The following is a 21,231-nucleotide window of genomic DNA, read 5'->3' on the forward strand; positions in this document are numbered from 1 at the left end:
TTTCTGTCTATCTTATGATGATGTTATGAACCGTAGATGACAAAACCTGCAATCTGGTAGAAGGTTCCGCATCTTCCGGGCAAGGACAGAGAGACTCAAGAGGAGCTTCTATCCCCAAGCCATCCGTGCCCTAAACACACACACCCGCCCTCTCACATCATCTATAACTGACTGAGACAGGACTCTCTTCCAGACACTAAACCAAGGCACAATGTACATTTCAATTCCTTTAATTTTAAATATGTTTATATTGTCTATCCTGTAAAATAGTCAGATATCTATTCATATAAATGTACAGAATTCACCTGCTTGCTGCTACTACTGCACATTCACCCAGTGTATATACTATATATATATATATATATATATATATATATATATATATATACATATATATATATAATGTTCTTCCTCTATACACCCCCCCCCCCCAATTTTTGCACATGTCGAGGAGCGTGTCAGGCTACATTTCACTGTGTGTTATACTTGTATAACTATGCATGTGACAAATAATAAAGAACCTTGAACCCATATTTTGACACAGTGTGTAGTGTGTTCTTAAAACAATGTGAGGAAACTGAACAAGTGAAGGACAAAAGAAAAGTGGGAGGCTTAAAAAAAACAAAACTATCTACAGCAGATGAGCAGTCATGTCCTTAAGTAAAAGGGTGAAAGACACCAGAATAGACGTGACACAGGACATGATATATGCATGGAGTCCTTCAGTTTATTCATCTACTGTTTAATGAAGCCTCATCACAAATGCTCTCAGGCGAAGGCTGGCTGTCAAGATGCCCTTCATAAGGAAGGGTAACAAGAAGAAAAGAGTGAGATATGCCAAATTACACAAGAACTAAACCTAAAATCAGTGACAACAGACCTTATGAAGAGATCTGCAAAAACACTCTGATCATTCTGGAAAAAAAAAACTATTAAATTCAGCTTTAGAAATACAAAAGTATATTAACACGAACTAAAGAAATAACTTCACTACAGTAAGGTTTCATCCAATTGGTAAATCGCACCATGATGGTACAGTAAAAACAAATCCAGCCTAAGGATTTTCTGCATTATTTTCTGTGATCTAGCAAACTGATTTTTGCCATAGAAGCAACAAACAACAACATTAACTGTTCCTGAAAATTTTTATTAAAGTATCACCCATTTAAAAACAGCCTGAACTGTAAAAACTGTAAAGGTGACCTGTGACCCATTACATGGTCGTCACATAGTCAGGACCATCTTCCCAGCAGCCCCGGGAGACTCAATGATATCATGGTGGGCCTGGGCAGCTTTTTCAAGCGGATACTGGGAACCGACGACCGGACGCAACCAACCAGCTTCCATCCCTGCATACAGTAGAGCTCCACACTCCTTCAACTCCTCCTGAGAGGAGCAGGGGGAGAAGAAAGATGTCCAAATCACCAAGTGGGGCACGGAATAAGAATTCTGTACATATTTATCATGTATCATGTATGGAGTCATAGCCAAAGGTTTTGGCAGTAGCATTACCAATGTGCATGATTTTGCTTACTTGGAAAACTAAATAAAATAAAAAATAATAACAATAATAGCACGGAACACTAACCTTAACAAACTAAACATTTTCAAATAATAACAATCAAACCTACTCTGGAAAATAGGCTTAACTGAATTAAAAACAAAATTTTAAAATGAAATTTAAAAAAAATTAGATTACTGACAAATTTTGTGATGCTGTTATTTTGTACCGGTGTTGCAAAGAAAAGGGCCACTCCCACTATGCTGCTCTCTTTAATCATGGTGTCTCTGGGATTGATCTCTATAGATCCTCTGGAGCCAACAACCTAAAGAAAAAGAGCAAAGTAGAGGTATGATTAATGAGTGTTTGTAAACTACTGTATATAACTGTATATCAGAACATTTCTGGTAGATACAGGGAGTGCAGAATTATTAGGCAAATGAGTATTTTGTCCACATCATCCTCTTCATGCATGTTGTCTTACTCCAAGCTGTATAGGCTTGAAAGCCTACTACCAATTAAGCATATTAGGTGATGTGCATCTCTGTAATGAGAAGGGGTGTGGTCTAATGACATCAACACCCTATATCAGGTGTGCATAATTATTAGGCAACGTCCTTTCCTTTGGCAAAATGGGTCAAAAGAAGGACTTGACAGGCTCAGAAAAGTCAAAAATAGTGAGATATCTTGCAGAGGGATGCAGCAGTCTCAAAATTGCAAAGCTTCTGAAGCGTGATCATCGAACAATCAAGCGTTTCATTCAAAATAGTCAACAGGGTCGCAAGAAGCGTGTGGAAAAACCAAGGCGCAAAATAACTGCCCATGAACTGAGAAAAGTCAAGCGTGCAGCTGCCAAGATGCCACTTGCCACCAGTTTGGCCATATTTCAGAGCTGCAACATCACTGGAGTGCCCAAAAGCACAAGGTGTGCAATACTCAGAGACATGGCCAAGGTAAGAAATGTTAACTTGTTATTTTCTGTTTTATCGCGAGAGTACTGTTGCCCGCGAAGTGTTGTTGTTGTGGTCCGTATGAAAAATGGCGGAACGAATAAAGCGCTGTGAATGAGAGTACGACGTCGTGTCTTTTGAGTTAACATTGGTAGCAGAGGATGGTTTCCAATTACAAAGTACCACCAAAGTTTGATGAAGCCAGGCCATACGAATGCTGGAAGAATGAAGTCAATATCTGGAGACGAGTTACGGAGCTGGATAAAAAGAAACAGGCACTCGCGGTGGCGCTGGGGCTCGAGGGAAGAGCCAGAGAAACGGCCATGGAGATACCCGCGGAAGATTTGGACAAAGATGACGGTATGGAAATACTACTTGCAAAACTTGACGCGGTGTTTCAGAGAGAAGAGAAAGACCGCGCTTATGAAGCCTACTCGTGTTTTGACTCCATTGCAAAGAACCACAGCGTGTCCATGGCAGACTACATTATAGACTTTGAACAGCGTTATAACCGGATGAAAAAGTACAACATGACGCTGCCTGACGCTGTGCTAGCATTTAAGCTTCTAGATACAGCTTGTCTTGATGAGAAAAGTCGACAGCTTGCACTGACAGCGTGCACGGACTTAACATTTGCGTCTATGAAGTCTGCACTGAAACGGATTTTCGGAGGGAAAGTAACCGGAGTTTTCAGCGGAATTCAACTGAACCAAGATGCAGTTTTCCTTACGGAACAAAAAGGTCCCAAATACAAACGAAACAACGGTACTTCGTCATGGAGTGGACAGCGACAACCACTACAAGGTACCAACCCAGTTGACAAGTTTGGCAAGCGAACAAGATGTGCTATTTGTCAGAGCACTTACCACTGGGCGAAAGACTGTCCTCATCGTAATGGTGACCAAGTAAAGCTAACTGAAGATGGGAAAGTGGAGGAGTGTAACATTACTTTGTACACTAAAGCCTCAATGACAGACTCTGAAATCTTCCTGACTGAGGCACTGGGGTCAGCCATTATTGATACTGCATGTACACGTACAGTTTGTGGTCAGAAGTGGCTAGATAGTTACATAGTACAGTAAAGACAAAGAAAGCTGCAGAGATCGTCAACTCCTTCATTCACACCTGGATAAGCATTCACGGTGCCCCCAGACGGCTCTACACAGACAACGGCGGAGAGTTCAACAACACAGACATTCGGGACATGGCTGAAAACTTCAACATTGAGGTAAAAACAACGGCGGGGTATAGTCCCTGGAGCAACGGACTACTGGAGAGACATAACATGACACTTACAGAAATCCTCCTGAAGGTAAAAAAGGAACGAGGATGTGACTGGCACACTGCGCTAGACTGGGCCCTTATGGCCAAAAACAGTATGCTTAATGTACATGGTTATAGTCCACATCAACTTGTGTTTGGCCAAAACCCCAACCTTCCTTCTGTGTTGATGGATAAGCCACCTGCCTTAGAGGGCACAACTGTAAGTGCAAGAGTAGCTGAACATATCTCAGGATTACATGCTTCCAGGAAAGCATTTACTGAGGCAGAGTGTTCAGAAAGGATCAGGAGAGCACTACGCAAACAACTTAGGCCTACAGATGACAAATATGAGGCAGGAGATAAAGTATACTACAAATGAGTCGACTGTACAGAGTGGAAGGGTCCAGGTGTAGTTATTGGGCAGGATGGAACTGTTGTATTTGTAAGACATGGGGGGACTCTTGTAAGAGTACACCAGTCAAGATTGACTAAAGTGGATTCACAGACTGGACATAAACAAATACCACACAGTACTACTGATGATGACAACAAAGACGCAGTTGAAAATGATGACACTGACACACCCGATGGTGAACAGAGTATTAGTGAGGAAGAAGACATCACTATTGACAGAGAAACCAACACTACAGAAAACATGTCTGTCACACAAACTGCAAATGAGCCCTCTACACCCACTGATCACGTCTCTGCAAATGTAAAGTTAAGATCAGGACAGCTGATTGCTTTTACCAACAGAGACAACGGTGTTCAACACACAGCCAGAGTGCTAGGCAGAGCGGGAAAAGCAAAAGGGCAATACAAAAACTGGTACAATGTGCAATATCTTGAGCATGATGGTAGTGAAGGTGAAAAGAAAGCTGTAGACATGTCACTTGTTGATGGTCTTTGCACTGAAGCTGAAAACAGAGATGCAGATGTACTCATAACAAAAGATATTTCCTTTGATTCTGCTAAGCAGCAGGAGATTGAGAGCTGGCAAAGTAATGGTGTGTTTGATGAAGTGAAAGACCTGGGTCAAAAATGTGTGTCTACTAGATGGGTCTGTACACTCAAAGAAACTACTAATGGTGTTGTCCCAAAGGCTCGACTTGTGGCACGGGGGTTTGAAGAGGCAAATACTAAAGAACTACAGAAAGACTCTCCAACATGTGCGTCTGAGTCCCTCAGACTGGTGCTAGCTGTGATATGTCAAAACAAGTGGAGAGTAAATTCAATGGACATTAAATCTGCCTTCTTGCAGGGAATGGAACTGTCAAGAGACATCTATCTTCGTCCCCCACCTGAAGCTGGCAAGGACAATGTTCTATGGAAACTGAAAAAGTGTGTTTATGGACTTGCAGATGCTTCACTTTATTGGTACAATAAGGTCAAAGACATTATGCTCAAAACTGGTGGTAAAATATCACAGGTTGATCCTGCAGTGTTCTATTGGCAGAATGAACAATCTGAGGTTACAGGAGTGCTTGCATGTCACGTTGATGATTTCCTTTGGGCTGGTTCAAGTCACTTTGCAACTCATATCATTCCTGTACTGAAATCTACCTTCCTTGTGGGCCGTGAAGAACATGACAGCTTTTCTTATGTTGGTATGGACATTTGTACAGTTAATGATGTAATAGAGGTGCATCAACAACTTTACATTGACAACCTACAACCGGTTCAGTTACAAGCAGCACGGGCTGTACAGAGGGAGGCTTCCTTAAGTGAAACAGAACGTGAGCAACTCAGGTCAAAAATAGGACAGATTTTGCTTTGTCTGTTATTTGCTTCTCACCTCTTGCTTTGTAGTTGATTGTTGCTAGAGGACATTTCAGCCTGGGGAACCCTCTGATGTATTTATCACACCCTGATATGTCAACAACAGCTGACTACTCCCTGTGTGGAGTGAAGTGAGTGTTTCCTTATAGCTGTCCTGTTTTTAATATTGTACTATAATTATTATTAGTCCACCACAGCTGGATTGTTAACAACACATTTCTGAGGAGTAGTAAACTGATAAACCAGTAAAAGATCCCACGACTATACTATATAAAAAAAAAAGAAAAACTGTAGTCCTACCATCACTCGCCCTCCATAGGCCAGCATCTGGAGGTCCTTACTGAGGTTGACATTTGACAGCATCTCCACTATCACATCTACACCTCGGCCCTTTGTGGCTTCCTGGAATACATAAACACACAGAGCATTTTTCAGAAGGTCAGAACGAGTTTTTCCTGCCACTTGACTTCTATGTGAGTGAATACCGTGATTTTGTCTGTGTATTCTTCTTGTCTGTGATTAAAGGCCAGGTGAGCTCCATTGTTAAGGACCAACTTCATCCCCTCTGGTGTCCCTGCTGTCCCAAAAACCTGAAGACCCAGAGCACGGGACAACTGACAGGCTGCAATGCCCACCTATAGGATGAAGAAAGTATTTGATTGTAGCTAAATTTCATTTTAGCACACATTTCTAGTCACTTTTATTTAAAGCTGATGAGCCACGGTAGTACAAGTAATGCAAGAATATACAGTGGCTTGCAAAAGTATTCGGCCCCTTGAACTTTTCCACATTTTGTCACATTACAGCCACAAACATGAATCAATTTTATTGGAATTCCACGTGAAAGACCAACACAAAGTGGTGCACACGTGAGAAGTGGAACGAAAATCATACATGATTCCAAACATTTTTTACAAATAAATAACTGCAAAGTGGGGTGTGGGTAATTATTCAGCCCCCTGAGTCAATACTTTGTAGAACCACCTTTTGCTGCGATTCCAGCTGCCAGTCTTTTAGGGTCTGTCTCTACCAGCTTTGCACATCTAGAGACTGAAATCTTTGCTCATTCTTCTTTGCTAAACAGCTCCAGCTCAGTCAGATTAGATGGACAGCGTTTGTGAACAGCAGTTTCAGATCTTGCCACAGATTCTGGATTGGATTTAGATCTGGACTTTGACTGGGCCATTCTAACACATGGATATGTTTTGTTTTAAACCATTCCATTGTTGCCCTGGCTTTATGTTTAGGGTCGTTGTCCTGCTGGAAGGTGAACCTCCGCCCCGGTCTCAAGTCTTTTGCAGACTCCAAGAGGTTTTCTTCCAAGGTTGCCCTGTATTTGGCTCCATCCATCTTCCCATCAACTCTGACCAGCTTCCCTGTCCCTGCTGAAGAGAAGCACCCCCAGAGCATGATGCTGCCACCACCATATTTGACAGTGGGGATGGTGTGTTCAGAGTGATGTGTTCTGTTAGTTTTCCGCCACACATAGCGTTTTGCATTTTGGCCAAAAAGTTCCATTTTGGTCTCATCTGACCAGAGCAGCTTCTTCCACATGTTTGCTGTGTCCCCCACATGGCTTGTGGCAAACTGCAAACGGGACTTCTTATGGTTTCCTGTTAACAATGGCTTTCTTCTTGCCGCTCTTCCATAAAGGCCAACTTTGTGCAGTGCACGACTAATAGTTGTCCTGTGGACAGATTCCCCCACCTGAGCTGTAGATCTCTGCAGCTCGTCCAGAGTCCCCATGGGCCTCTCAGTGCTCTCCTTGTTCGGCCTGTGAGTTTAGGTGGACGGCCTTGTCTTGGTAGGTTTACAGTTGTGCCATACTCCTTCCATTTCTGAATGATCGCTTGAACAGTGCTCCGTGGGATGTTCAAGGCTTGTGAAATCTTTTTGTAGCCTAAGCCTGCTTTAAATTTCTCAATAACTTTATCTCTGACCTGTCTGGTGTCTAAATCCAATCGAGAATCTGTGGCAAGATCTGAAACTGCTGTTCACAAACGCTGTCCATCTAATCTGACTGAGCTGGAGCTGTTTTGCAAAGAAGACTGAGCAAGGATTTCAGTCTCTAGATGTGCAAAGCTGGTAGAGACAAACCCTAAAAGACTGGCAGCTGGAATTGCAGCAAAAGGTGGTTCTACAAAGCATTGACTCAGGGGGCTGAATAATTACGCACACCCCACTTTTCAGTTATTTATTTGTAAAAAATGTTTGGAATCATGTATGATTTTCGTTCCACTTCTCACGTGTGCACCACTTTGTGTTGGTCTTTCACGTGGAATTCCAATAAAATTGATTCATGTTTGTGGCTGTAATGTGACAAAATGTGGAAAAGTTCAAGGGGCCGAATACTTTTGCAAGCCACTATATTTATGTAACAGTAAAAAAGTCAAAAAGCCCCACATTTACAGTGGGGCAAAAAAGTATTTAGTCAGCCACCGATTGTGCAAGTTCCCCCACCTAAAATGATGACAGAGGTCAGTAATTTGCACCAGAGGTACACTTCAACTGTGAGAGACAGAATGTGAAAAAAAAATCCATGAATTCACATGGTAGGATTTGTAAAGAATTTATTCGGAAATCAGGGTGGAAAATAAGTATTTGGTCACCTCAAACAAGGAAAATCTCTGGCTTCCACAGACCTGTAACGTCTTCTGTAAGAAGCTTTTCTGTGCCCCACTCGTTACCTGTATGAATGGCACCTGTTTGAACTCATCATCTGTATAAAAGACACCTGTCCACAGCCTCAAACAGTCAGACTCCAAACTCCGCCATGGCCAAGACCAAAGAGCTTTCGAAGGACACCAGGAAAAGTATTGTAGACCTGCACCAGACTGGGAAGAGTGAATCTACAATAGGCAAGCAGCTTGGTGTGAAAAAATCAACTGTGGGAGCAATCATCAGAAAATGGAAGACATACAAGACCACTGATAATCTCCCTCGATCTGGGGCTCCACGCAAGATCTCATCCCGTGGGGTCAAAATGATCATGAGAACGGTGAGCAAAGATCCCAGAACCACACGGGGGGACCTGGTGAATGACCTGCAGAGAGCTGGGACCAAAGTAACAAAGGTCACCATCAGTAACACACTACAACGGCAGGGAATCAAATCCCGCAGTGCCAGACGTGTTCCGCTGCTGAAGCCAGTGCATGTCCAGGCCCGTCTGAAGTTTGCCAGAGAGCACATGGATGATACAGCAGAGGATTGGGAGAATGTCATGTGGTCAGATGAGACCAAAGTAGAACTTTTTGGTATAAACTCAACTCGGCGTGTTTGGAGGAAGAAGAATACTGAGTTGCATCCCAAGAACACCATACCTACTGTGAAGCATGGGGGTGGAAACATCATGCTATGGGGCTGTTTTTCTGCCAAGGGGACAGGACGACTGATCCGTGTTAAGGACAGAATGAATGGGGCCATGTATCGTGAGATTTTGAGCCAAAACCTCCTTCCATCAGTGAGAACTTTGAAGATGAAACGAGGCTGGGTCTTCCAACATGACAATGATCCAAAACACACCGCCCGGGCAACAAAGGAGTGGCTCCGTAAGAAGCATTTGAAAGTCCTGGAGTGGCCTAGCCAGTCTCCAGACCTCAACCCCATAGAAAATCTGTGGCGGGAGTTGAAAGTCCGTGTTCCTCGGCAACAGCCCCAAAACATCACTGCTCTCGAGAAGATCTGCATGGAGGAATGGGCCAAAATACCAGCTACTGTGTGTGCAAACCTGGAAAAGACCTATAGTAAACGTTTGACCTCTGTTATTGCCAACAAAGGTTATGTTACAAAGTATCGAGTTGTATTTTTGTTATTGACCAAATACTTATTTTCCACCCTGATTTACGAATAAATTCTTTACAAATCCTACCATGTGGATTCATGGATTTTTTTTTCACATTCTGTCTCTCACAGTTGAAGTGTACCTCTGGTGCAAATTACTGACCTCTGTCATCATTTTAGGTGGGGGAACTTGCACAATCGGTGGCCGACTAAATACTTTTTTGCCCCACTGTATTTATTTACTCCATTTCTGTTTATATTATTTGATTAAAGACAATTTGTTCTAGAAAACTGCATCTCTTTAGTTCATAAACTAACACAATCTTGTATTAAAAACAAGTGTAAAAAACTGGGGAAAAAGTTACCCTGGTTAGTTGTTTTCATGTTAGTTATACAGCAGTGACATACACAATCAGGCCAGAAAAGGTCAAACAACATAATTTTACCATAAGAGTAAGTACATTAAATCAAGATACTATATATAAGGTACTGAATTTATGTATTTTACCTTATCCTTAGGTTTTAGATTTCAAGATTATTAGACAGGAGGTTTACTAATATGGTCTTAAATCTTTTACACATCAGATACTGCAGTGGTTTGAATCATATCTATATAATAGACTCCGATTTGTTTATATAAATGGAGAATCCTTTTCCCACAATAAAGTTAATTATGGAGTTCCACAAGGTTCTGTGATAGGACCAGTTCTGTTTAGATTATACAGTGGGATGCAAAAGTTTGAGCAACCTTGTTAATAGTCATTATTTTGCTATATAAATCGTTGGTTGTTACAATAAAAAATGTGAGTTAAATATATCATATAGGAGACACACACAATGATACTCGAGAAGTGAAACTAAGTTTATTGGATTTACAGAAAGTGTGCAATAATTGTTTAAACACAATCAGGCAGGTGCATAATTTGGGTCACTGTTGTCATTTTATTGATTCCAAAACCTTTAGAACAAATTATTGGAACTCAAATTGGCCTGGTAAGCTCAGTGACCCCTGACCTACATACACAAGTGAATCCAATAATGAGTAAGAGTATTTAAAGGGGTCACTTGTAAGTTTCCCTCCTCTTTTAATTTTCTCTGAAGAGTAGCAACATGGGGGTCTCAAAACAACTCTCAAATGACCCGAAGACAAAGATTGTTCACCATCATGGTTTAGGGGAAGGATACAGAAAGCTGTCTCAGAAATTTAAGCCATCTGTTTCCACAGGTAGGAACATATTGAGAAAATGATAGACCACAGGCTCAGTTCAAGTTAAGGCTCAAAGTGGCAGACCAAGAAAAATCTCGGATGGACAGAAGCGACGAATGGTGAGAACAGTCAGAGTCAACCCACAGACCAGCACCAAAGACCTACAACATCATCTTGCAGCAGATGGAGTCACTGTGCATCGTTCAACCATTCGGTGCACTTTACACAAGGAGATGCTGTATGCGAGAGTGATGCAGAGGAAGCCTTTTCTCCGCCCACAGCACAAACAGAGACGCTTGAGGTTTGCTAAAGCACATTTGGACAAGCCAGCTTCATTCGGAATAAGGTGCTGTGGACTGATGAAACTAAAGTTGAGTTATTTGGGCATAACAAGAGGCGTTATGCATGGAGGAAAAAGAACACAGCATTCCAAGAAAAACACCTGCTACCTACAGTGAAATATGGTGGTGGTTTCATCATGCCGTGGGGCTGTGTGGCCAGTGCAGGGACTGGGAATCTTGTCAAAGTTGAGGGACACATGGATTCCACTCAGTATCAGCAGATTCTGGAGACCAATGTCCAGGAATCAGTGACAAAGCTGAAACTGTGCCGGGGCTGGATCTTTCAACAAGACAACGACCCGAAACACTGCTCAAAATCCACTAAGGCATTCATGCAGAGGAACAAGTACAACGTTGTGGAATGGCCATCTCAGCCCAGACCTGAATATTATTGAAAATCTGTGGTGTGAGTTAAAGAGCTGTCCATGCTCGGAAGCCATCAAACCTGAATGAACTAGAGATGTTTTGTAAAGAGGAATGGTCCAAAATACCTTCAACCACAATCCAGACTCTCATTGGAACCTACAGGAAGCATTTCGAGGCTGTAATTTCTGCAAAAGGCAGATCTACTAAATATTGATTTCATTTCTTTTTTTGTGGACCCCAAATTAATGCACCTGCCTGATTTTGTTTAAACAATTATTGCACACTTTCTGTAAATCCAATAAACTTCGTTTCACTTCTGAAATATCACTGAGTGTGTCTCCTATATGATATATTTAACTGAAATTTTTTTATCGTAACAACCAACGATTTATACAGGAGAATAATGACTATTAACAAGGTTGCCCAAACTTTTGCATCCTACTGTACATGCTTCCTTCAGGCAGTATGATTTGAAGGTATAGCACACATCTTACAAATATGCTCAATGACACCAGGGTCGAGTAAAATGCCAGAAATGTTCCACATCATGAAAATATTACCAACAGTTTTATTAAATATTTTATCTCAAGAAAAGAAAATCTATCCATAACTATTAGCCCTCTTCAGTGTGTCACTTATAAACAAAAGCCATTTTTTAAAACTCTTTCTTTTTACACCAAGAGATAAAAACAGAAGTCAAGCTCCCTTACATTAGGTGTGAATGATATTTGTAATCAAATTAAATTAAAGAAAAGGGAGCAATATGTGTGTGTAAATGGTAAAAATCTCAAAGTATAACTATCAAATATGGGGTCCCACAGGGATCAGTATCAGGACTACTTTTCTTCCTTCTACACATTTTGCTCATTCCTTTAGTATTTTGTGTGCAATATTGTAATATTTTTCATAATGCATAATGAAGTATTTAGACTCGAGGACAAACTTTGTAATACAGTGGAACCCCGACTTACGAATACCCTGTTAAACGAAAAATTCAAGTTACGAAGGCACTGAACGCCAATATTTCTGCCCGTGTTACGGCAAAATGCCCATTTTACGAAATCCGCTGGCTCTGATTGGCCGAGCCCAGAATGCCCAGAATGCCTTCCGAATCATGTGACAACCCCTTGGCTTTCGTAATTGCGCTTCGCTGTTCCACTTGAACGACGTATTGTTGTTCTAGTTAGCAATTAGTCTATAGTCTATCGTTCAGCATCGCCTCACTCAAAAGGCGCGATGGGTGCTTCGACTTACGAAAATCTTCGACTTACGAAAGACCCTCGGGAACAAATGAATTTCGTAAGTCGGGGTTCCACTGTATTCTCCATCATACTCTCCCTTAACCCACTCACACACATAACACTTCAACTTTTGAAGGGAAAGAAAGGCAAAACAAGTTTTAGCGTGACCTACAGATCAGGAAAGCACTGCAAGTGTTCAAAATCTTTTTCGGGCTTTAAAAACAGATTAATACAACAGCTGCTCCTAAAATATGTTTAGATGTATCGGATTGGTGTCACTATACTTTGGCATCCTTGCAGGATATTTTAGGGATCTAGGGCAGCCTAATGATGACTTGTTAGAAATTGGAGCTATATCTCCTAGAGCTGAAGAAGAGTCTCACCCCTCCACTGGCTCCATGGATAAGAACGGTCTCTCCAGCCTTGGCGTGCGCTCTGCACAACACAAAAAACCCACAGAGAAGGTGAAAGTTAACAGTATGGTGCTGCATTACTAATTAACCACCCCCTCTATTAAAAACATTGATCTTTCCTTTGTAACATGATGTATGTTCAGAGTTGGGATATGCATATATCTGGACTTGTCAGTGTGGAAGGAAGAAGATCAAGGTTTTGACCACCAGAGGGCAGTATAAGTACCACGCAGCTGTGTAGACTTGGTCATATGCAGGAAGAGATACATGTATTTCTTGTTGTTATAATATATTTTAGCTGACATTATTTTTTCAGCACTTTCTATTGTTATATAAGCCCACTAAAAGATTTTTACTGGACCTTGTAATTTGAATTAGAAATATTAAATTGAATATTATATTGAATTTCATTGCTTTGCTCTTTAAGATCTGCAGATGGTGGAATCCTGCTACAGCTCACCCTGATTAGAACAGGTGTGTCTTACTTGTGGATCAGAGCTCTGTAGGCGGTGAAGTACGGGATCCCGATGGCTGCTCCCTGTGTGAAGTCTAAAGCATCAGGCAGCTTGTAAACAGAGTCGCCAGCTGCTACAGTGTACTCTGCATAGCCTCCAGTCTCTGTAGCTGTGGTGAACACACGATCCCCTGCCTGGAAAACACACACACATGTTCACACACTGTGCACACCTCCTGTATCTCCTTATTTAAGAGTTCCTTCTCACATTGTCTCTGTGTATTTTCTACAGGATGAACTTGAACTTGGATTTACACAAGTTTTAAGTGATGCTAAGCAGAAGATGGAGGACTGATCCCACATGATTATATAACTGCACTGACATGTAGCTGCTATCACATCCATACAGTCGTCTGTACTCTAACCTTCACTGCAGTCACTCCTTCTCCAACTGATTCCACCACTCCTGCTACATCAGAGCCAGGTGTGTAAGGCAGGGTGGGTTTCCTTGCATACGTCCCAGCTCGGATGTAAGTTTCCACAGGGTTCACTCCACAGGCATGGACACGGATCAACACCTATATGAGAGAGAGAGAGACTTCAGATGGACTATGCCATGTGGGCTGAGAGATTAGGAGATTTTAAACACTATTACTCAAATATTTCATTTAAATCACTTGAACTTGAATAATAATCACAGGTTAAAAACACTGGCTGTTTCGGGGTGGCTGTAGCTCAAGCGGTAGAGCAGGTCATCTACTGATCGGAAGGTTGATGGTTCAATTCCTGGTTTCCCTAGTCTGCATGCCAAATATCTTTGGGCAAGATACTAACCCCAAATTGCATCCATATGAGTATGTGTGAATGTTAGTTAGAAAGCATTCATACAAGCACAAAAAAATGTGCTTGGGTGAATGCACAAGTTGTGTAGAGTGCTCAGAAAAGCGCCATATAAGAACCAATCCATTTTCCATTTAAACAACAAAAGTTTGTCCACCTCGGGCCATTAATTCTAATCTTAGCTACTTCAATCTTTAAAATTTCTAAATGTTTCAATTTGACCGTCATTTCAAGCTTAAGAAACAGCTGCTTGACTACAAAACTTCAACTACTGGATACATTTCTCAGATTTTACCCTTGATTTATTTGCTATTGACTATAACAAAATCAGATTTCTGACTTTAAAACATGTTCACAGCTTTTTTATTTCAAGTAAAAAAAATGTAATTGCAATGACACTTGATGCATGTTCTGACGCAAGTGGGGGTTTACCCTTTTGCCACTTTGATAGTACTGTACAGACATTTAAATGGTAAATGGCCTGCATTTGTATAGCGCTTTTCTAGTCCATAGGACCCCAAAGCGCTTTACACTACATTCAGTCATCCACCCATTCACACACACATTCACACACTGGCGATAGCAAGCTACATTGTAGCCACATCTGCCCTGGGGCGCACTGACAATTTAACACTCATTCAGTGCCAATTTATTCCTGTGTGATTCAGTACATTTCTTTGAGAACTGGATAACCAGTGCAGAAGTCTATCCAGGATCTGTCATCAGAACAAGTGTTACTTGTACTACTGTTTGCTAATAATTAAATTAGATTTGACTTCTACATTCACATGTAGAATTCAATATTAACATCATTCAGAAAAAGGCAAGTATATTTGTTTTGTCAACAGTCAATTTAAAAAATGACTTTATGGGCTTTATTAACTGAAAGGAAGCAGGAGATGAATTTGCACTTGTTCTGTAGCAGTGCTGTCAGGTCATTGTTGGTACACGTTCCTTTTCCACCCTTCCCTAATGGTCATACCTTTCTGTTCTATTATGCTTGCAGCTAGTGCTCTGCGACACTGCAGAATCTGGTATTAATCTGATGCCAAGTATCAGTGCCACTTTACAAATACTTATACTTTTTACTGAAAAAAGGATGTAGTGGAGAGCAGGGTATCATGAGTTTTGAGACAAAGTGTCTCAGTTTTAGTTTTTCATGTGTTTTGAAACTTTGTTTTTGAAGACCTGGAATGTAAATGTAATGGTGTCTAAAACACTTGGGTGAACCTGTTATTTAAATGTGCTGTAGGATATAAATTAGGGATGCACCGATACCGATACCAGTATCGGCCTCGATACCACATTTTCTAAAGTACTCGTACTCGTTAAAAGTCCCCCGATACCGAGGACCGATACCACGGTCTGAGACCTGTCTATGTTTGAGCGGCATGTAAGGGGTTAATCACAGGCGCCGAGTGCCCGCCCCCAGGCCCCGAGTGCCCACCCCGGCTGCAGCTCAGAGCGGGGAGAAAGCGAGGCGAGACATATCAGCTGAGTGGAGCTATTTCAAAGTGAACGAAGATGCGAAAACAAAGGTGGACTGCAAATTGTGCTCAGCGAAATTGTCCAGAGGAGGCTCTAAAGGTAGCGCATTTAACACAAGCAATTTAATCAAGCACCTAAAATCCCAACACAACAACGAGTACAAAGAGTTTAACTAAAAAAGTGAGCAGCTACGACGCACTATCCTCTGATGTCATCCCAGCTGTGACTGTGCTAGTGAAACTTCTAAACAGAGAAACAGACGAACAAATGTAAAATTAAATTTTGTTTTTTTATAATTATTTATTCTTTAATATGTTACATACAACATGCTTTTCATTTTAAATAAATGTTCTTAATTCCAAACTAGTCCCTTGTTTATTTTTTGTTAAATTATAGGACTAAAGCTGTTACCTGCAAATTTAAATCATGTTTTTATTAAGTACTCTGTATCGGTGAGTACTGAAATGCAAGTACTCGTACTCGGTATCGGTGCATCCCTAGTATAAATAAAATACACGTGACAGTCAACACAAAAAGGTTCAAACATTTTCATGTCTTTCAAGTTAGGAGGCATATTTTTCATTAATATTTAACACAATTCAGTGGGCTACATACTACAATGTATCAATCAGATACCAATACCAGCGTTGGTATCAATACTATGGATATCTGGCTCGATCCACCATTTCCAGTTGTAGCACGGATATTGTTCACATGTGGTTACTTGGCTATGATTAAAGAGGCAGCTTTACATCTCAATGTTAGTGTAGTATTCTTAATATCTGACTTCCACAAATATTCAGTTCAATTCAATTTTATTTGTGCAGCACCAAATCACAACAACAGTCGTCTCAAGGTGCTTTATATTGTAAGGTAGACCCTACATACATACAGAGAAAAACCCAACAATCATATGACCCCCTATGAGCAAGGTGACAGTGGGAAGGAAAAACTCCCTTTTAACAGGAAAAAACCTCCAACAGAACCAGGCTCAAGGAGGGGCGGGGCCATCTGCTGTGATCGGTTGGGGTGAGAGAAGGAAGACAGGATGAAGACATGCTGTGGAACAGCCAAAGATTAATAACAAGTATGATTCAGTGCAAAGAGGTCTATGAACACAATGGCTGTATCCCAATTCAGGGTCTGAAGCCTTAAAGGCCGCATTTTAAGGCCGATTGCGTCACAGCGACACGACGAAGGCTGTCCCAATTCAAAGGCTGCTCGAAATGCGGCCCTCAAATGCGTCCTTCATTTTCCTGAATTTTAAGGATGTGGCGGTGTAGACTTCGTGGCCCAACATATCCCAGAATGCATAGCGCGGCGGTGGGTGTGGATAATTTTGCCGAAAAAAAACGGCGGATGAGGGGCGCCCGAAGAGTAAACTTTAAGTAAGTACTGAATATTATGTCACTTATTTATGTGCGAATGTTTAATAATGAAGAACATTAAAACATTACTGTTGGCAACATGTCGGCGAAGTTATGTGACATTAGTGACGTTTGTACTAACTTGGTTTTAAAGCCTTTACTTTAAAATATACACCGTTCAATAGCTGAGCTTAATCTTACAGAGAATGATCAAAGCTCATGTAGAAAGAAACAAACAAAAGATTTTCTCCTTCATTTCTGTCAAACAAAGCTGTATGAAACGTTTCCAGCTGTTAGTATCATGGTTGCTAGGCAACCTGGGCAGCGCGACGGAGGCTAGACCGTCCCATTTTACGAGCCTCGCACTTCTGGCCTTAGCGGTCTTTGAGTACGCGGCCCTTGTGGATCGTTAAGGCTGCGTACTTTAAGGCTGCAGACCCTGAATTGGGATACAGCCATAGTGAGTGAGAAAGGTGACTGAAGAAGAAATACTCAGTGCATCATGGGAATCCCCCAGCAGCCTACACCTATTGCAGCATAACTAAGGGAGGATCCAGGGTCACCTGGTCCAGCCCTAACTATATGCTTTAGCAAAAAGGAAAATTTGAAGCCTAATCTTAAAAGTAGAGATAGTGTCTGTCTCCTGAATCCAAACTGGAAGCTGGAAGTCATTAAGATAAGATGGGGCCTGATTATTTAAGACCTTGTATGTGAGGAGCAGGATTGTTAAATTCAATTCTGGATTTAACAGGGAGCCAATGAAAGGAAGCCAACACAGGAGAAATCTGCTCTCTCTTTCTAGTCCCTGTCAGGACTCTTGCTGCAGCATTTTGGATTAAATGAAGGCTTTTCAGGGAGTTTTTAGGACTTCCTGATAATAATGAATGACTACTACTACTTTTAGAGCTATTGCGCAGTGTTACTGGAGGCCAAGGTAATGCCATCCAGAGTAAGAATCTGGTTAGATACCATATTTCTAAGATTTTCAGGGCCGAGTACAATAACCTCAGTTTTATCTGAATTAAGAAGCAGAAAGTTAGAGGTCATCCAGGTCTTTATGTCTTTAAGACATTCCTGCAGTTTAACTAATTGGTGTGTGTTATCTGGCTTCATGAACAGATAAATTTGTGAAGCCAGATAAAACACAAGTTTGGTGTCTTCTGCTTAGCAGTAGCAGGGCTTTCTTACAAAGCAGCAAACTATTTCTCCAGGCTAAATGATGATCTTCTAAATGTGTGATACACCACTTCCTCTCCAGCTTATGAGTTATTTGCTTTAGGCTACGTGTTTGAGAATTATACCAGGGAGTCAAGTACTTCTGATTTGAGGCCTACAGGAGCTACAGTATCCAGAGTCACTCATAGTGAGGTTAAATTATTAACAAGATAATCAACCTCTGTTGGAGTAGCGTTCAGGTAGCGGCTCTGCTGTGTGTTGGTACAGGGCATTGAAGACGGTCAGTGGGTGGATTATATTCTTAAACTTAGTTGCAGCACATTCAGAAAGACGTCCACTGTGATGAAATCTACTCCCCACTGCTCTGTAATCAATTGCTGTAAATTTAAATGTTATCAGGAAATGATCAGACAATAAAGAAGTAATGCAGAAGGCCAAGCACCAAAATCAAACACACCGTAATGCAGGTTTATGATTTCATGAAACTCTATACGCAGATCATAAGCATTAGCAGTGAGTGTGTTTCAAACATCACGCGTGATTTTACTGTGACGTGCAGCTGCTGCTGTGTGCCCTTTGCACGGAGTAGTCCAGCTGCGTGGGTCTCACCTGTGTGCGCCCGGGCTGAGGGACAGTCACGTCAGAGCGCAGTCTGAGGACTGACGGAGCTCCGAACTCACTCACTCTAATGGCTCTCATCAACCTGCTGCCTGACATGCCCGCACATGCGCTCAGATAAATCAACCTTGAAACTCGGACGTCGTACTCTTCAGGACTTCCACACTGCGTCAAATTGCGCTGCTTCTTCTACGTTTTGGGGCATTTGTTGAAGGTTTTCTGTATTGTCGCCCTCTCCTGTGCGGCTGGGGAAGTGCTCCGTCGACTACATCTGCAGTCCAGGCCAACACTGAGCGCACACGGCTTTTACTTTGTAATTCTGTGGGATACTCCAGCACAGCTGCACAAGTATTATGTGTTACATTTAGCAGTACTTTTTTTTTAAATACCACACAATATTTACACATCACACTGGAATTATTATGCAAAGTCTGTCTGATACTCGACACTGATCACAGTTGTTAGCTGGATCCCTTTCCACTAATTTCAGTGCACGTCAGCACAGTAAGTCCAGTTCTTAATGTGGCATTCATCTGTGTTGTATGTGTGTCAGGAAAATTTACTCTGCTCATTTTCAAATCTGAAATTTTCGGATTTGAAACTGTAAAAGTGGAGCACTGTCAGAGGAACATACTGGGCGGTTGCCCAGGGCCGCATCGTGGTGGGGGCGGCATCACGGGCAACAAAAAAAAGTTGCTCGTACTCATGCTGCCCCGACGTCAGCCAGCGCATTTTGGCGATGACTATGGGCACCGATCGGTTTTCCATCGCCCGTTTGCTGGGAGTAAGGGCGCCCTCCGTTTGCGAGGTGCGGAGGAGAGGGCGGGGCGGCGGGGGATTCTCTGGCTGGCTGGAGCAGCATCCAATAACCAACTCACAAAATAAAACAAAATATAAACAAACCAACAAACACGAAAACACCAGACATGATACAGACTTATAATTTGCACCGATGTTTTTTCGAAATTCTATACGTGAAAAGTGAGCGCGAGAGCCCTCGGTGCGCCTGCTCGCTGCTGAAGTCAAAATAAACTTTATTGTCATCTCCGCTACATACAGTCCAGTATATAGAGAGACGAGACGACGAGGCTCCAGTTACAGCAGTGCAAGTAAACAAACATTATATATAAGAAGAGTAAGAAAATAAATATACAATTTAGGACTCGGGGTAAAGGGATCAATAACAATTTAACATTTATAATTTACTGTTTGATGATTTAAAGTCTCACTCAACTTGTTGAAAGGGGAAGGGGGCGGCTGCTTCCAAATAGAGCACATTTCATTCATAATGTTGTAAATCCAAGCCCATTATGTATTCATGATTTGAATCCTGGGCTGTGCGAAATCCCAGAAATAAACCCTAGACAAAGCGAATCTGTGAACTAAGGTGTAGGTCTGTTAGGTTATGTTGTGGTGATCCTCGTGTTCGGGGATGGGTGTTCTACAGTGCAAAATTAAAACCAATGGAAGGTGGACAAGAAAAGGTCAAAGCCATCAGGTGCTCAGCCAGAGGGGGTGTTCGCCCAGGGCACCAAACAGGCTAGGACCACCATTGGCTACTTGGATTAGGGGAGTATTAGTTGGCCTCTCTCAGCCTTTAGGCCATTCGGGCTTATTTGAATGTTGTTTGCTTTACACAGCACAGGAACACACACTACGCATTACCACTGAACTGACAACATATTTGACTTTTGTTGGGCTTTTTTTGTTGTTGTTTTATTTTTATTTTTTTTTATAAATTAGCTTTTTGTGCAACTAATGTGTGATGTCCATCTTTTGTGGTGTCCTTGTCACGGTTCTGGGTCAGTTTGACCCAGTATTTTGAGTTGTCATGTTTTTGCAGGTTTAGTTTAGTTCCATGTGTCATTCTCTCTATGTCGAGTCTGCGTCTTAGTGTGATGGTTTCTTGTTCCTGTTTTATTGTGAAGGTCTGCGTCTCATGTGAGTGTGTTCAGTTTTACCTCTGTCTCGTCTTGTTGATTATTCCCAGCTGTGTCCACCACCTGTGTGTAATTCCCCTGTGTTTCTCTGTGTATCCACCATGTCTCACCCGTGTGTTCTCCCTGCTGTCCATCGTCATTCTTGTCCAGGTTTGTGCTCGGTAGTTTAGTTGTTTCCAGTCTAGTTTAGTTCGTGCTCTATTTGCTGTTTGTCTATATTTATTTTGTATTTAATAAACCACCCTCACCCCTTTACAAGTGCCTGCTTTTGGATCCTCCTTTATTTCCCACACGGCTCATCGCACTCGCCGTGACAGTCCTTGTGTGGTGTCCATCATTTTGGCTGATCAAAAATCTTCATAGTGTCACTACAGGCCAAGGTAATGCCGTCCATGGTAAGTATCTGGTTAGATGCCATGTTTTTAAGAATTTTAGGGTTAGTTTTGTCTGAATTCGAAGCAGAAAATTAGAGTTTGTCCAGGCCTTTATGCCTATAAGACATGTCGT

At 41.8% G+C, this 21,231-nt stretch overlaps 1 protein-coding gene across 2 annotated transcripts; it reads right to left on the reverse strand.

Annotated features, from left to right (window-relative positions):
• Positions 1-715: 715 nt before the first annotated feature.
• On the reverse strand, positions 716-18,965 carry cryz (crystallin, zeta (quinone reductase)). 2 transcript variants are annotated; one of them, XM_085377960.1, is made up of 8 exons: positions 18,776-18,965; positions 13,721-13,873; positions 13,327-13,490; positions 12,812-12,863; positions 5,979-6,128; positions 5,794-5,895; positions 1,731-1,826; positions 716-1,386 (listed from the first exon to the last, which is right to left on the reverse strand). In XM_085377960.1, exons 1-8 carry the CDS (start codon positions 18,881-18,883, stop codon positions 1,225-1,227), a joined length of 987 nt encoding a protein of 328 aa, XP_085234086.1. In that variant the 5' UTR covers positions 18,884-18,965; the 3' UTR covers positions 716-1,224. The 2 variants fall into 2 exon arrangements, with proteins under 2 accessions (XP_085234086.1, XP_085234085.1); XM_085377959.1 differs by having other exon boundaries at positions 1,704-1,826.
• Between the last annotated feature and the right edge of the window lie 2,266 nt (positions 18,966-21,231).

This window comes from Diplotaxodon limnothrissa, linkage group LG18 (assembly GCF_057381915.1).
Source record: "Diplotaxodon limnothrissa isolate DT_005_m linkage group LG18, D_limnothrissa_male_GT1.1, whole genome shotgun sequence".
Taxonomy (NCBI): domain Eukaryota; kingdom Metazoa; phylum Chordata; class Actinopteri; order Cichliformes; family Cichlidae; genus Diplotaxodon; species Diplotaxodon limnothrissa.